The sequence below is a fragment of the Danio aesculapii genome, chromosome 2 (assembly GCF_903798145.1).
Source record: "Danio aesculapii chromosome 2, fDanAes4.1, whole genome shotgun sequence".
Classification (NCBI taxonomy): domain Eukaryota; kingdom Metazoa; phylum Chordata; class Actinopteri; order Cypriniformes; family Danionidae; genus Danio; species Danio aesculapii.
Window position 1 is genome coordinate 44895324 of NC_079436.1, and position 17769 is coordinate 44913092.

Consider the following 17769-nt stretch of genomic DNA (forward strand, 5'->3'; position numbering starts at 1 on the left):
GTGGTAGGGCCCTGCTACTGTAAAACCCATTTACAGGTAAGTTACTGTAAAGGAGCAGTGCTGCCAGTAAGTTACCGCAAAAATACAACAAAATGTTTAACAGTGTAGGTTTTCAATAGAAAAAATTAGCTGTGTTTCCATCATCCTGTGTTACTGCACATATTGAAGTATTATATGAGAAACGAGTGATGGAACTGCCAAAATTTGAATAAAAATCCCTTTTATTTTCCCTTTTATAATTTTATCCCTTATCCCTTTTATAGTTTTTATTTTCGCTTAAGGTGGATTTGGACTTGTGCGAAAAAGGGTTCATGTGGAAAAAATGGAGTTGGAAACTTTTGACGTTGGGAATGTTACACCCACTTGACTCCCCAGCTGACTCCTTTATGCTTGGCTTGTTTACGGTTACTAGGTTACCAGTGCTACAGTCAACCACTTTAACAGTTCGATGGAAATGCTCCTAATTCACATTTGGGATTTTTTTATATATTTTTTTACAAGCTTTGAAAAGATCTGCTTCGGGTTGGGATTGAAAACTGCCTATGGTGTAGTCAGTGATGACAGAGTTTTCATTTTTGGATGAACTATGTTTTCAAATCATAAGACTGCTGAATAGGGTAAAAAAATACTACAGTAATAGTTTGCTAGTGGAATGATCACATTTAGATTTGCAAGAATGTTTTTTTTATCGCAAGTTTCCTAAAATGTTATGTTTGAATATGAAAATAAGGTATTGTTCGAATAAATATGTACCAATTCGTATACATTTCAACCGCAAAAATCTGAACATTGGATGTAAAGTTTTTACATAGTGGATTTTGGGATCTAATTTTTAGCACTTCATAATTCAGAAAATACATAAATTAAATTTGAATTGAAAATCTTCAGAATAAAGGGTGACACGGTGGCTCAGTGGTTAGCACTGTCGCCTCACAGCAAGAAGGTCACTGGTTCAAGCCCTGGCTGTGTGGAGTTAGCATGTTCTCCTCATGTTCATGTAGGTTTCCTCCAGGTGCTTCGGTTTCCCCCACAGTCCAAAGACATTCGCTATAGGTGAATTGGGTAAACTAAATTGTCTGTAGTGTATGTGTGTGTGTGTAAATGAGTGTGTATGGGTGTTTCCTAGTACTGGGTTACAGCTGGAAGGGCATTTGCTGTGTAAAACATTTGCTGGATAAGTTAATGGTTCATCCCGCTTTGGCGACCCCTGATGAATAAAGGGACTAAGCCGAAGGAAAATGAATGAAAATCTCAAAACCGACAGGTGTACGAAAGATCAGTGTTTTTGCCTTTTGTATCTATTATACACACGGTTACAGTTTTAGCACTGCTGATGATGGCTATTTTTTCAGTCTCTCCGCTCCTGTGTTTCATATGTTCCTGTGTATCTGCTATTCCCAGCATGCTTTGGGAGGCTGGTAAACAAAGCCCTCTGGGAGTCGATCTCGCATCACCAAAGCAACGGAGCCTCTCCCCTCCGTGAGGCTGACATTTCCGGGAACTATAAGAGACCGTGTGTACGTGAGAGCATCTTTATAGGTCTAACATCAAGGAGAATGTTAAAACTGTAGAGGAAAACATGTGGAGCTTTTCCAGGAAACCACATGCATATTCAGAACAGCAATATCAGTCACAAATGTGGAGAAAAGGGGTGGTAATTTCTCATAGGGAATGTTTATTCTCTCATTTAGATGCTGATCTGCGTCTCTTCTTGTAATTTCATTACAGATCTGCAGAAGAGCTGCTTTTTTATCAATTGTAGTGGACCAGTACTAGTAGGGTTCTACTATTATTGTTTATCATAGAAAAAAAAGCAAACTGTATATCTAAAGCAATATGCAAACTACTCTATATAAGCAAAATAAAAAATAGGAAAAATGTTCAATGCTTTTAATTCGGGTCAGAATTAAAATTTGAAATCAAGGGGTCATTGATTTCTGAAAGCTTTTTTTTTCTTTGTAAAGGAAATGTTTAGAATAGCACATATTTGTATTTTGTATTTTATGTAAAGTAAATTTAGTTAACTAATTAAGTCAAACATACACTACCTGACAAAAGTCTTGTCATCGATTCCAGTTGTAAGAGCAACAAATAATAACTTGACCTCTAGTTGATCATTCAGAAAAGTGGCAGAAGGTTGATTTTTCAGATGAATCATCTGTTGAACTGCATCCCAATCATCACAAATACTGCAGAAGAACAATTGGAACCCGCAATTGGACCCAAGATTCTCATAGAAATCAGTCAAGTTTGGTGAAGGAAAAATCATGGTTTGGGGTTACATTTAGTATTAGGGCATGCGTGAGATCTACATAGTGGATGGCAACATCAACAGCCTGAGGTGATAAGACATTTGTGTTGCCGTTACATTACAAACCAGAGGAAAGGGCAAATTCTTCAGCAGGATAGCGCTCCTTCTCATACTTTAGCCTCCACATGAAAGTTCCTGAAAGCAAAGAAGGTCAAGGTGCCAGCCCAGTCACCAGACATTAACATTATTAAGCATGTCTGGGGTAAGATGGAGGAGGAGGCATTGAAGATGAATCCAAAGAATCTTGATGAACTGCAAGAACGCTTTCTTTGCCATTCCAGGTTATTTTATTCATAAGTTATTTGAGTCATTGCAGAGATGTCTGGATGCAGTCCTTCAAGTTCATGGGAGTCATACACAATATTAATTATTTTTCCACTGCACCATGACTTTACATTCTATACTGTACATTATTTCTGTTAGGTGACAAGACTTTTGTCTAAGCCAAGTCTGACCTTACTGTCCTAATTAAATAATTAAAAATCAAACCATGATCATGGTTTATTTAAGTAAAATAAGCGTAATCTAGAGGCTTTTACCTTTCATATAAGCCACTTCTTATGCCAAATGATCAACTAAAAAGTCAAGTTATTACTTGTACCTAAAACTTGGATGGGTGACAAGACTTTTGTGTCAGTGTAGTACAAGAGGCTGTCATGAATTATTAGTCAGTATAGTATAGTCAGTTATTGTATTGTATAGTCAGGGTAATTGAAGCCAATTCATTGAATACATATAAAATAGTTCTGACTAGTCTTTTCGATTGATCGCCCAGGCCTTCCTGCATCTTGGTTGGCCTGTGGGGGAATTAACTTTCTGTCCATTAATGAGATTGCAATTAGACTTCACATTTAATAACTGCCCAATCAGGCACTGTTGTTGTGAAGTAATCTCAACACAATAAGCAAACAATAGTCAAAGGGACTATCTTTGAATCATGGTTTTATTTTGGGAGCTATGCGGTGATGTCTTCATTGTGCCGGCGTTGCGTAATATATTGAAGTTTCATGCTCCACTTGGAATGACATCATGGTGCTAAATCTTTTACACTATCTCTGCTCTCCTCAAGGATAAGGATAAAATGATCCTCAATTATAGAACGAGGCAGACTGGTTTATGCTTGTGATTTATAATTGTAATGTTTTGGCACATTTTTTTTATCAGGTTTTATCTTAGGGAGTAAACAATTACCTTTTTCCTGCTTTCTGCAGAACAAGTGATTTACAAATATGTATTAATTATGTTGTTGTGTTGGTATTAAAATCTGGATTATGTATGTGAGAAATTTGTATGTATGCGAGTGGTCTATTTTAATGCTACACTGCACAAAAATGCAAAAATCTGATTATATTGTATAATGATACAGGAATAAAAAAAAGATTTAATGTTTTCACACTGGATGTGTTTTGATTTCAGCTCATGGTTTATTTTGGGGTTATTTTACTACAGTGCAAGACAGATCTTTTCCTACTTTATTGTTTTTAATGACCAGTGTTGGGCACATTCCTTTAAAAGTTATTAGTTGTAGTTACTAATTACTTCTTACAAATGGTAACTGAGTTATATAATTATAAAAGTAATTATTTACCAGGGAAAGTAAGTATTGCGTTACTTTAAAATAGTGTAGATTAGTGTACAATGTTTTATATTTATTTTATAGTCATTTGACGAATTAGATTTTTTTTTTTATGATGTTTTGGGGTGATGCGGTGGTGCAGTAGGTAGTGCTGTCGCCTCACAGCAAGAAGGTCGCTTGTTCGAGCCTCGGCTGGGGCAGTTGGCGTTTCTGTGTGGAGTTTGCATGTTCTGCTGGCGTGGGTTTCCTCCGGGTGCTCCGGTTTCCCCCACAGTCCAAAAACATGCGGTATAGGTGAATTGGCTAAGCTAAAATTGTTCGTAGTGTATGACTGTGAATGAGTGTATGGATGTTTCCCAGTGATGGATTGCAGCTGGAAGGGCTTCCGCTGCGTAAAACATATACTGGATAAGTTGGAAGTTCATTCTGCTGTGGCGACCCTTGATTAATAAAGGAACTAAGCTGAAAAGATAATAAGTTAATGAATGAATAATGATGTTGTGGGACAATGTGAGAGACAACGACAGCATGTCCTCAACTATATATCTAGATATTATTTAGTTTAGTTCTGTCTGAGTAATAAGTGTTTGCGGTGGAGAAAAATTAAGTTTTATTTGCTTTGACATCATGGCTTTGCATAGCCATTAATTTTGTGGCGGCATATGACGACGTGAGGTGCTTCATTAGATTAGAATTACTTGTCACCGACGCAGTGAGACTTTTTTTTCCCCTTGGCATAAGTTGTACAATACATAAACATTGTTGTCTTTCACCTCAACGAGGGAAAAGTAGTGTTTTATTTCCAGTTAGCTAACGCTACCTTTGAACTTGTTGCATTTGCCATCGTTCTGACTCCTGGTCGTTGGTGTGTGCCACTGACTGTGCATGTGCTTGTGTGACACCCGCCCTACTTTGCCTCTGATTGGCAAATAATGGAAATGTAATCTATCTAAGCAAATCATCACGTTCACAGACGCACCAATCATCATCACTTTTTAGTTAGAAAGAGAGGTCCTATGGCTGAGACAGACTCTGCGTGAAAACTGATTCGGTGTCCTCAATTTTAGTAATGCCCATTTTATTGTCAGTAACAGTAACGACTTTATAAAGGGAAACAGTTATTCATTTGATTACTCATTACAGAAACAAGTATCACCGTTAGTAACGCCGTTTATTTATAACACTGTTTTTCCCATCACTGTTAATGACATTTTAATGTTTCAGTTTCTGTTTGCATCCAGTCTAACTGCTTTTGAATGCAGGAATGCAGAAAGTTGGCAAAGTTGTTAAAAGATCATTCTATAAATATTAATGTTACAAAAACCCATTGAACCACTTTTCATTGGACTACCTGGCAGCGCATGGATTAGTTTAACGATGGATTTATGTGCTTTTGGAAATTTCAAAATAAAGGTTTAGCAAACTATCCAACAGAATGGAAAAAAAATTAACTTTTCTGACTGTGTTCATCTCACAGAATAAAGTCATATACACTGTGGAGGACTTGAGGGTGGGTTAATTGTGGGGTAATTTTCATTTTTAAAAACAATTTTTATTCCAACTATTCCTTTTAAGGGTGACATAGTGGCTCAGTGGTTGGCACTGTCACCTCACAGCAAGAAGATCGCTTGTTCGAGTGCCGGCTGGGTCAGTGGACTTTCAGTGGGTTTCCTCCGGGTGCTCCTGTTTCCCCCACAGACATGCTGTATAGGTGAATTGGATAAACTAAATTGGCCATAGTGTATGTGTGTGCATGTGAGAATGTATGGATATTTCGCAGTACTGGGTTGCAGCTGAAAGCGCATCCGCTGTGTTAAACAAATGCTGGATAAGTTGGCGGTTTTTATTCCGCTGTGTCGACCCCTGATTAATAAAGGGACTAAGCTGAAGGAAAGTGATGATATTCCTTTTAATGATGCTTTTTTTGACACTATGATATTGTATATCATAGAGCTATAACTGGTTACTTGCTTGCTTGAGGCATCAACATGTTCCAATTTTAAACATTCAGTTTTAGAAAGCATTAAAGCGAGAGATGGTTTGGTGAAACTGGACTCTGGCTGGTCAATGAGTTCATCCAGTGAATCCTAGTCATTGCTTTTTGTTTAGACTAGGCTTGGAACGATAACTGGTTTCAAGGTTTACTGTGGTGTGGAAAAGTCAAGCTTTTACAATTTTCTGTTATAGCATTTTTATGGTATTTAAAAAAAGCAACACATATTTGATTTTTTGTTTTTTACATGACAATTTTATTTAGTTTATCTCCAGCAGATAATAAAAAAATAATAATAATAACGTCCACGTCTAAAGCTACTGGTCAGCCCATGATTCAGGAAGCATCTGAAAAACAAAACGCTTATAAACCAGCAAGCATGCTGTAGACCTGAACAGTGATGTGGCTTACAGTGGTCCCCAACCGCCGGATTGGATCGCGGATCGGTTTCGTTTGTGGATCGATTAGTATTAGGCCGCACAAGAATTAATTTCTGTTTTATTTATTATATGAGTCTAAATGATCATTTATTTCGAAAAATGGCCGTATTCTCTTGGTTATATCTCGGTCACTTGAGCAACAAAATTTACCCACATGCTAGCAAAAACATTCGTCTTTGAGTGGTTTGTTTTGCGAATGAGAAAGGCCCAGAGAAGGACCCACGAACTGCCAAGGAATGAATTCGCTGCTCAATTGTTAACATATCCGGTGAATCCAGCATGTCTTTGAAAGAAGATCAACTGCTAGAGATTGAAAATGATTGCAGCTTTAGGTAGCATTCACATATCGCTTCTTTTCTGTGCTCAAGTTCGTTATTTACAATGGAGGTGCACGGCTTGCGCATGCATATTTGTTAGCGACCATAGACTGTAAAAGATATGGACGGAGTATCTGTGACATCACCCATAGGTTTCTGAAGAACGCAAAAGAAGCTACAAGTAGGCGTGACTAACTGTCGCCATTTTGTTTGCACGTCATCGCACCGACCAGGGGATACCAAACAAGGGCAAAGAGACGGAACTACAGATGCCTGCTAGTATTTTAGAGAAATGCTTAATACTTCATTACCTGCGACTCGTTTGTGTTTTAACCACATGTGCTTGGTTGAACACTATATCAATAAAGTGTTCAGTCTTTTAAAAACACTGTTGTAATATATTGAGCCACTAAGCAGAGGAAAACATGAACTACTTCCAAACACTTAAAATACAGTCTGTGTTAGTAAACGCAAGGCTACTTAAGAAATTCAGGCATAAAACTGTATGACAACATTTCAGATGACTGTTCTATAGCCTACAGCTAATCAATCTGTCAGATTCTGGAGTGCATTACAGTTCTAAAGAACATTATAAATTATCTTAAATAAAACGAATTTATAGAGATGGTATATAAGTATATAATTTCACTCACCTGGGAAATGGAGGTAACTTGAATAGTTTGTGAGCACAATTGAGTGCACACAGCATGCCATATAATCTGATAATTGTAAGAAATAATTCCAAAAGGCAACTGACTGTATAAAGCCACATAAAACAAAACAAAAATACAATATATATTCCGAGTTCAGCTGCTAATCAGCCGGAATCAGCTGATGTGAAGTGACGGCGACCAGCGAGACCTAGCTGTCACTCAAGTGGCCACGGCCTTAATTATACAGACTTATTATAACTTAATAAAAACGAAACGGATGAGTTATAAAATTCACCCCCCTCACAATTGTCATGAAGAGTAATATTAGCTATATGAACCAAAATCGTTCTTTGTACCAGCGTGTAAACACCTTTTTTCTGCTGTAAAGTTGGCCATTTTAACAGTGGGCTCAGTAGAATTATGCTCCATTATGGAATTTTAATGAATTGCAGTTTCAGTAACTTCCGTATTTGCTTCACGAGGGAGAGTGGGAGGTTGCCACTTGGGAGCAACGCACTGCGAGTCACATGACAAGAACTGACCGAGCAGCTTTATGCTTTGTATAGAATATACACATTTCGGTAGACCAATTACTTCAGACAAACACAGAACACCCAAAGACTGCAGTGCTTTTTCATTTTCTCCATAAATAAGCAATCTTTTGTCAGCTCTCCATCCGGTCTGCGGTGACAAAAGGTTTGGGGAGCACTGGCTTGCTATATATTAAATAAAAAGCAAGGTTAAGATGACTTTAAGTTGTAAATAAATCTGTGTTTTCGAAACTAATGAAGACAGCAGAAGTCGATGATTTATTTTAATTATTTAGCCTGACATGTTTACTGTTCCAAAATATCTTAAATGTTTCTTAAAATAAAATCTATTGTGTTCAATAGGGGAAAGAAAAAGAGTTGTTTTTTTACCTAGCCATTTAAAAAGAATATATTTTGAGCAGTAACCACAATACCGTGATGGCATGAAACCGGGATATTTTTATCTAGAGTTATCATGCAGTCAGAATCTTATACTGGCCCATGTCCAGTTCAGACACACATTGCTGGAGGTCTGTGTATGGCACGTTCTGCTCGAGTCTCCTGGTCTCATGATGTTTGTCCAGGTCGTCTCGTGACTGTCTGAGACATGGATTCAGATTTTCCGTCTCTCTCTGTGGAGGAGAGAGTGAGAGAGCAGGGAATGAAGAAATGCTATGTGGCTAACTTTAGCTCTCTGTCCTGTAAGTCAGTAGTGTGTCCAATCTGAAAATAACAGAGTCCTTGATGCCGCAATGAAAGCTGTGAAGAGAGAGGGAGATCCAGCCCCGAGGCAGCGGGATAAAAGGTCAAAACACATGTGATGTCATGGAGAGAGCGGAAACCAGCAGTGTTTATGAGAGGAGATACTGTAGCTTACAAATACACACTCCCTCTTGCTTCACTCCTGTTTTCTTCTCCGCTCTTATACTGGTATTTACACCATCACAATGGCCTTTGACCTTTTAAACCATTAACACTCATGAGGATATACTGTGTTAATAACAATGTAAACTACACAAACATCTCACTCATTTTGAAGCTTTTTGTGCACCATAAACATTTTTCTAGTGGAGCTAAGTAGAGAGTTGAGTTGATTTCAAAACACTACTAGTTTAGAAAATCACATGAAAACGCCTTATTTTTGTTTATTGCTTCTCAGTAAACAAATAATAAAGCAGAAAAAAAGTTTTGTTTTGTTTTGTTGAGCTGAGTTTTGTGGTGTTGAGTTGAGCTTTGTTGAGTTTTCTTTTGTTGAGCTATTAGAACACAAACGGAACATGGCAGCCTGCTGTGACTGAACTAAACTTGAACAACTGCACCGCGGGTTAACCGAGGGCTTAAATGAGAGGATCTGGTGAAAAAAAACATACGTTTATTTCATAACAGAATATCGTAATAGAGTTTAAATATGTGAATCATGCTTCAGTTGGGTTGCAAAACTTTCCTGTAAGACATTTTTCAGATCATGGTGATGTTTTAACCGACTGAAATTATTATTGCTGACTACATAATTTTAGTATGTTTAGTCCTAACATTTGCAGTAAATATCTGAACTTCCCATCACTACTGTGTATCTAACCTCAGAAGCAGCCTTGCTCACATATTGTACTTAAGGCTGCTATCTTGTGGGCTGTTGTATTTGATGATGGGTGGATGGTAGTGGTAGATGATAGTGTTCATGTGTCCTCTAAATACAGGTTTCAAAAAATGTATGGCCGAGTTTGTATATATAGTACTTTTTTGTACATATATAGTTTGTATCTGTTGATTTTGAATCTTGCACCTAACAAATATCCTTTAGAAAAAAAACCTAAAACGAATACTGAACCAATAAAAACTAAACTAAAACTAAATAATTTCAAAATATAGAAACTAATAAAAACTAGTAAATCTGCCTCTAAAACTAATTCAAACTAACTGAAATTGATAACAAAAAGTCAAAAAGAAATACAAACTAAAACTAATGAAAAATCCAAAACTATTATAACCTTGGAGCTCAGTTGAGTTTTGTTGAATTATGTTATCTGACAAAATAGCATAGCTAGGGTTTATACAATTATTATTTGTACTATTAAAAATTTACAATTGTAAAATAACACAAAAGTAAATGAAGTAGGGTGGCATAGTGGCGCAGTGGTTGGCGCTGTCACCTTACAGCAAGAAGGTCACTGGTTTGAGCCTCGGATGGATCAGTTGCCGTTTCTGTCTGAAGTTTTAATGTTCTACCTGTGGGTTTCCTCCTAGTGCATGCGCTATAGGTATATTGGGTAAGCTAAATTGTCCGTAGTGCATGTGTGTAAATGAGTGTATGGGTGTTTCCCAGTGATGGGTTGCCGCTGGAAGGGCATCCGCTGCATAAAACAAATGCTGGATAAGTTGGTGGTTTATTCCGCTGTGGCGACCCCTGATTAGTAAAGGAACTAAGCTGAAAAGAAAATAAATGAATAAATGAAGTATAGAGTAAAAACACTAGTAGTGAATTTTGTTAAATGGTCAAATATTTAAAAAATGTAATCTTACAACAAGATTTTTTTCTAATTTTATCAAAATAATTTGTATAATGTCATATAAAATGAAAAATAATTGAATAAATCTAAACACACACACACACACACACACACACACACACACACACACACACACACACAAAGGCTGCCATGTATTCCAGTTATATAAAATTTTAGACAACACAATACCAACATTGTTCAGAAGTGTTGAAAAATTAACATTAGGTGGAATAACCCTGATTTTTCTCTCCCAACAAATAAATAACATTTGTTATTTTGTGCAATTTTCTCTTTAAAAAAAGCTCTAAATGGCAATATTGTTATTTGGAAGAAATATTATCAGACCATAATAGAATAAAACAAGTATTAAACATTTTCTCATTCCAATAATCTCTTACCTAAAAAATCCTTTATTGTTCCATAGAAATAAAATGACAACTTAAAATGTAAAAAGAATACCCATTCATATCTATAATAGTTTTCGCATTTAGAGTTGGACTGTTTAATTTAAAAAATTGGGACCGTTTTATTGTCATGACCAGGCCTATAGTAACAACAGAATCTACATTTCTAATTGTAATTCCTGTTTATAGCAAAAAACAACCTGTATATTATGTTCATTTCTATTTGCATATCCCTGATTATTTATAGCAACCTGTACAGTACGTTCATCTATTTGAAAATATCTGGTTCAAGTTAATACAACTTGTATATAATGTTCATAGTGCATTCATTTGTAAATATTTCCCATAGTTTTCTTTAATTGCACTTTTAACTTCTATATCCTGCACTTGATGCTATTGCACTCGTGGTTAGACCTAAACTGCATTACGTTGCCTTGCACTTGTACTTGTACTTGTGTAATGGCAATAAAGTTTACTGAAATGGACTTAAAAAAGGAGGTATTTATATTTTATTTTTGTGCAAACTGGCACACTTGCATAGAAGGGTTTTGCAATAAGAGTGGCAGCGTGAGGGAGATAAATGCTCTATAAAGGGCTATAAATACAGTTTGAGACAGACTCTGGTTTAATCGTAGTGTTTGGAGCCTTCAGGGAAAGGCCTTTCGTCCTGATGGGAATACGACACACAGGCTTTCTGATAACACTGAAAGAGCTGCAACTTTCCTGAGAAACATGATCTGTGCATTCAGTGTTAAGTGAGAAGAGAGAAGTGTCGACTACAGGCTGAGGTGAAGAACTGTTAAAAACACCAAAGACAGAAAATGCCTTTGATTAAACACCCTCTGTAAGATTGCTCGTTAAGCACTCTTTAATTAGACTAACGAACAGAGGCGATAATTAAAGTTGCTCGCGCCTCAGGAGCTGAGGCACCCAACCCCCCATCCTGCAACAGGAAGTCTCAACATGTGACTTCCTGTCACTCACACCTCTAGTTAGATTGGTGGTTTTTGAATCTTTTGACAACTTTATATCCAAAAAAGTCAGGCAGGTTACTGGTGTTGTATTAATAAAATGTTTTGATAATGACTCTCTTTGATTCTGCTTTGAGTTCTTGGCTATGTAAGATAACTCGTCGTTCATGCTGAATCTGTGTTTGATTTCAGCCAATGCTGTTTTTTGTTTTTTTTGTACTATGCTCTCATTTGTTAGAAAGTGTATTTAACCCTTTTATTGCTTTTAAAAAGTATTTTTAAATACAAACTTTAAGAAAGTTGTGCAATTTATTGAAGAGTCGTTTTGTGTCAGGAATGGCCATAATTGAATTCCATGAATGTATGTGTGATTTATTTATTTTTTTTTTTTTTACCTTCAACAGAGTGTAAAAATCTTGATGGTTCTATAGGTTTCGTCTATTAAATCTTTATTTTGTATTTTCTATTGGATTCAAGTAAGGTGATTGGCTGGGCCATTCTACCGCTGGATTTTCTTCCTCTGAAAGCATTTGAAAGTTTGCTTTGCTCATTCTCTTGCTGAAATGTCCACCCTAGTTTCATCTCCATCATCCTGTAATGTAGATGTTGGACTGAAGCAGCTGATATTTATTTACCCTGACGAAGGGTAGAGGGTTGCTGAATAACTACTAAAAGATTTCAGCTGCTGTCTAGGCCTTTTTACACCTTCCTTTCTTTATGTATTCGATGCTTTTTCCATGAGTCATTTCATTTTATTACACATAACTTTATTTGTAAACTAAGTAGATTTGTTGTCTTTGCGTATATAGATTTCTTTGGCTGTTATCGACATCTGGTGAAAGTCAACAGCACCTTTACAAATATGTTTTCTGAGAAAAAATGGTGACGTGTTGAATACTTATTTCCCCCACTGTATATATGCATATTTATTTATTTATCTTAACTGTTACTATTGGCATATAATGCAGCAAAGTTTATCAAAGTCAGCAGCTTTTTAGTTACAGACCTTCCAATCTGTGCAAAAATAACATGTTTTTATTAAAATACATTTCAAAATACAAATAATTCATGTCTTTTCAATGTTAAAAACAGTTGTGCTACTTAATGTGTTTCTGGTTTAAAAGATTTTAAAAAATGTAAAATACTTAAAATATTTAATAAAATATTAAATATTTTATTTAATGTCTTTAACGTTTTATCAGACCAATGCACCATTCTTAGTGCATAATTAATGCAATTCCCCAAAAATTGTTGTGTGCAACAAAATGTTGGTTCAATTAAACTTTGGTTTGGACATTGTAATGAAGTTACGGCCCTCTGGCCGCTGGGAAGGAGGAGATGGAGAACCGACGAAGTTTAAAATGTTTGTTAATAAAAGGGATGGCAGCTCCTCACGAAGACTACCGTCTAAACCAAAACAAACTGAAAAGAAACGTAAAACAATGTCCGGGCCCGGTCCTCTCTCGGCATCCTCTGCCATTGTTCCTTCTCTTATAGTCCAGAGCTCCTTCCGTGGGATTTGAGGCGGGTGCGCGCTAAAGGTGTATCCACTTACGCGGCGTCATTCTGTTCCCACGGCTCTCGGCCCCGCCCCCTCGCCACAGACATAAAAATCTCAACAGATGTGCGCATTAAATAAACTGCCAGAATGCTAATAAAAATGTTTACATACACTGCAAAAAATAAAAAAACAACATATAACATATGCCTGTGCAGTAAGATAATTTAACTTTCAAAATAAGATAACCTCTTTAGTAAAGACAAATTGTCTTAAAATAAGTATTACAATACTTCTTTCAAGCAGTGTATTTAGCCCAACTATCTTTAACCTGGCTTGTTAGTTGGTTTTGATACATTTTGCCTGGGAATTTAATAATTGTCATTATATATTTTCTTAAAACAATCCTTTAAGCTTCATTCATTCATTTTCTTTTTGTCTTAGTCCCTTTATTTATATGCCACAGCGGAATGAACCGCCAACTTATTCAGCATATGTTTTACGCAGCGGATGCCCTTCCAGCTGCAACCTATCACTGGAAAACACCCATACACTCTCATTCACACACATATACTACAGACAATTTAACTTACCCAATTCACCTATACCACATGTTTTTGGACTGTGGGGGAAACCGGAGCACTCGGAGGAAACCCATGTGAACACAGGAAGAACATACCAGCTCCACACAGAAATGCCAACTGACCCAGCCAGGGCTCCAACCAGCAATCTTCTTGCTGTGAGACGATTGTGCTACTTGCTGTGCCACTGTGCTGCCCTGCCTTTAAACTTAAAACAAGATTATTGTATGAATTAAATAAGGACCAACTTAAAGGGATAGTTCACCCAAAAATAAAAATGCAATCATCAGTTACTCATACTTTACCTGTGTCAAACCTTAATAAGTTTCTTTCTTCAGTTAAACGCAAAAGAAGATATTTTGAAAAATGTTGGAAATCTGTCTAATTTTGTTTAACTGAAGTAAGAAACTAAAAAAGGTTTGACATGAGTAAAGGGTGAGTAAATGATTGAATTTGAATTTGTTTTGGTGATCTATTCCTTTAAAACAAGTCATCACAGTTAAAATAAAGTCTTAAAAATGCAAGTCTGGTCTTAAGTGATGTCTGATTTGTATTTAGGCTTAATTTGCAGGTAAAATGTCTAACTTTAAGCTATATTAATTAAGAAAACAAAAGCAAAATTTGATTTTACAAGTATTGTATTCCTAAAAAAGGTCAATTCGATTTTTTTATTTTATTTATTTTATTTATTTATTTATTTGTTTTTGTCTAGAAGTAAGATTGTAACACTGGATAAGGAGTTTTTGCAGTGTATGTTTTATCATCATCAAGCCTTTTTTTATTCAAACACAATGTATAGAACTCTCAAACTGTTTTTTACAAGTGAGATTGTGTTTTTCCTCTCTGTCAGGTTGTGGTAACAGTGCTCTGAGCTATGATATGTGCCAGGCCGGCTACAGCTCCATCACTAATGTGGATTACTCCAGCGTCTGTGTGGAGAGTATGGCGGAGAAACACAAGGACTGCGCTCAGCTCAGCTGGCTGTGTATGGACGCTCGTCGACTGGCCTTCCCCGATGGCGTGTTTGATGTGGTTTTGGAGAAGGGGACTCTGGACGCCATGCTAGTAGAAGAGACTGACCCGTGGAAGATCTCGGAGAACGCAGCTCGACTGCTGCACCAGGTTCTCCTAGAGGTGAGGAACTACACCAGTGCTGTTTTTGAATCGGGTTGAGCACTATTGACCATGTTTCTCACGTACGAGTGCGTGCAGCCATCAGAATCCTTTTGGCTCGAGACTTCACTTCCATTAATTTCTAGACTTAAAAACAGCTCGTTCTGCTGCTGATGTTGCAAACTGACATCTTCTTATTGTGTTATTCTACTTTTTATGTATAGTCATGAACACATTGGTTTGTAGAGCAGGCAGTTTTACTGTTTTTTTTTGCCGTTTATTATTACTAGTCATTTCTCCCGTAGGCAGCTGAATCAAAAGTTCTAATACAATGTCAAAAACAAGTGCACTTCTGCATCACAGAATAAGGTTAATGGGGATGGGTGGTATTCAGGGCCACACAGAACCTTCTGACCTTTTTTGCTATTGCACAGAGTTTATTTTTTCTGTAAGTGTGTGTTTGTGTGTGAGGGTGGAGGGGCCTACTGTAAAGGCCCCAGTGTACTTTAAACAAAATAGAAAAAAGAAATTCTGTTTGTTTTGGCAGTTTAAAACGGCACAACATAGCGAACTTTTTGGGGGAGTTCAATGTGGTGCTAAACATCTTTGAGTCTGTGACAGTTATGCAATTAGTGGGTGTGTTCTGTTGAAAACTATGACAAAATATCTTCATCTACGAACCTTTATCGCGTGACTAAAATGAGACAAGACAAAAATGCCTCGTCGATGACTAGAACTAAATTTCTAATGCAGTATTGTTGACTAATAAAAACGAGATTAAATGTGGTTTATAAAATAAAAACTATGCTAAAATGTCTCTTTTGTTGACTTAAACAAGACTAAGTCAAATGTTATTTTGTTTTGGTGCATTATTATTATTTTGCAGTAAGGTGTGCAGATCCAGGCGACGTTGTTTTCTCTAATCGCGCTTGAAGCATTATTTAGAAGATGACAACAGACATGCTGAGGAAGCTAGGGAAGGATGGTCGGCCAGCCGGGGTTTGTTAGGAGTAAAAGAAGCGACCTTTGGAAAAACTTTTATTACTATCAAATGGCAAAGAAAACCGAATGTATTAAAGATGGAGAGAAATGTGGCCACAAATCAGATCGTCACCTTGCATGTCTGGAATGTGTGTGTTATTGAGTCTATAAGGTAACAATAATATAATATAATAACTATGTTTGAATTAGGTTTGTCTAAAAGAACAAGTTTTTTTCTTTATTACTTGGTACATATATTGACTGGGTTAAATAGAATTGCATTACTGAAAAGAGACTAAAGAACAATTTTCATTGACTAAATGTCTTCAGTTTTCGTTAATTTAAACTAGAGGACTAGTTCTGGATGATTACGACTAAAACAAGACTTTTAGTCGACTAAAACCTGACTAGACTAAAAAGAGTGTGAACGTGACTAAACTAATAAATCTAAAATCTTCTCACAAAGACTAGACTAAAACTAAAATAAAAAATGCCACCAAAAACAACAGTGTTCTAGAACTCTGCCTTTTTTGCTTCCTATTCACGTAGTACAGAGTTCGACAGGAGAAAAAACATCCTGTACAACAGCTTTAACATGAATAAACTGGAGGGTAGAGTAGCATAGCTAGTACATTTATAACCTCACCTACTGCAGTTTCGAAAAGAGTATACTGAAAATCCTAAAAAAGCCTTTTCAAGTTTCTTTTTGATTCAAATGAAGAACGAAACAGAATGTTTGAAGTATACCGGGGCTTCAAGTCTGTAGCCTAGGGTCCTCTGGTTACCTATCCACTTGTTAAGCGTGACGTCACGCAAAGCAGCTTCCGTGTTCAAACGTTCTATCAAACTGTATGGGGAGACTCAACAAATGGTAATAAGCGTTTGCAAAGTGCTGTAATACTTTTGAAAATTACGATTGCAATATATATATCCATGCCTAACATCCGATGGCCAAAAAGTGATAAATATTTTATACATTGTTAAAATTTTTATATCTGTGATGCAGCAAGTCCAGAAACTGTAGTGTACAGCATGATTTTATATAAAATTCACTTTACTGTGTGATATGACTAAAAACTGGTCACAAACGAATATTTTCTCAATTCAAATTAGTAGTGGCTTGGACCGGGAAACAGTATTCCATACGTTACTGATTCGTCACGACTTAAGAAGCGGAAAGGTGTCCCTGATTGTGTGAACAAGTGAGCAAAGTTTGCCACAGCTTTTGCATTTATTTAGTGTAGGAGGCAGGATGCTTCAGATTCTAGACAGCATTTCATTGGACAGGAAATCAGACAAGAAGCTGAAGTGCAGTGCGATGTCATCAAAATCAGAAACCTTTTCTGGAACACTCTTCTGGGGTGTGGAGTAGCAGCTCATTTGCATGGAAAGACACGCATGAAAACAAAGCTTTTGCTTCTACTCAAAAAACAGCCTCTATGATATAAATGATCCTTGTTTTGAGCAGAAACTAGCTGAACCTTGGGACAGCTGAGAGCTATATTAGACCTTGTAAAACAGCACAATCTTTCCCCTTTTAACATATCAGACTAAAGTTTGCTTATGTTTAACATCTCTTATAATCCAGTGTTCTGGTAGTTTTCATGACTTATTTATCAGATAAGGGACTAGACGGAATGATTTTTTTTATTCTTCCCTTTAAACTCTGTTATTTGACTTCCCTCATAAATCTAAGAGAATATTTATGAAAACTTGAGGTTCTGTATGTAATTTGCTTGTTGGTTATTTCCCACAACACTTTATTCCTAAGGAAGTGTAAGTAAGATTCTCAGTTGTGGCTGCTTTTAGTAAAGAAACCACAATATTTCAGTCAAAAAAAACAGTCTGAGGATGCTACAGGATGGAGTCATTTATATTATATTTTTTATACACA

General features: G+C 36.6%; 1 protein-coding gene across 1 annotated transcript in view; it reads left to right on the top strand.

Annotated features, from left to right (window-relative positions):
• Positions 1-17769, top strand: part of ece2a (endothelin converting enzyme 2a) — a 152292-nt gene that overhangs the window by 45758 nt on the left and 88765 nt on the right. The window contains exon 3 of the mRNA XM_056480602.1: positions 14632-14915. Coding sequence (XP_056336577.1) covers positions 14632-14915 — 284 coding nt within the window. The remainder of the gene's footprint in view (positions 1-14631; positions 14916-17769) is intronic.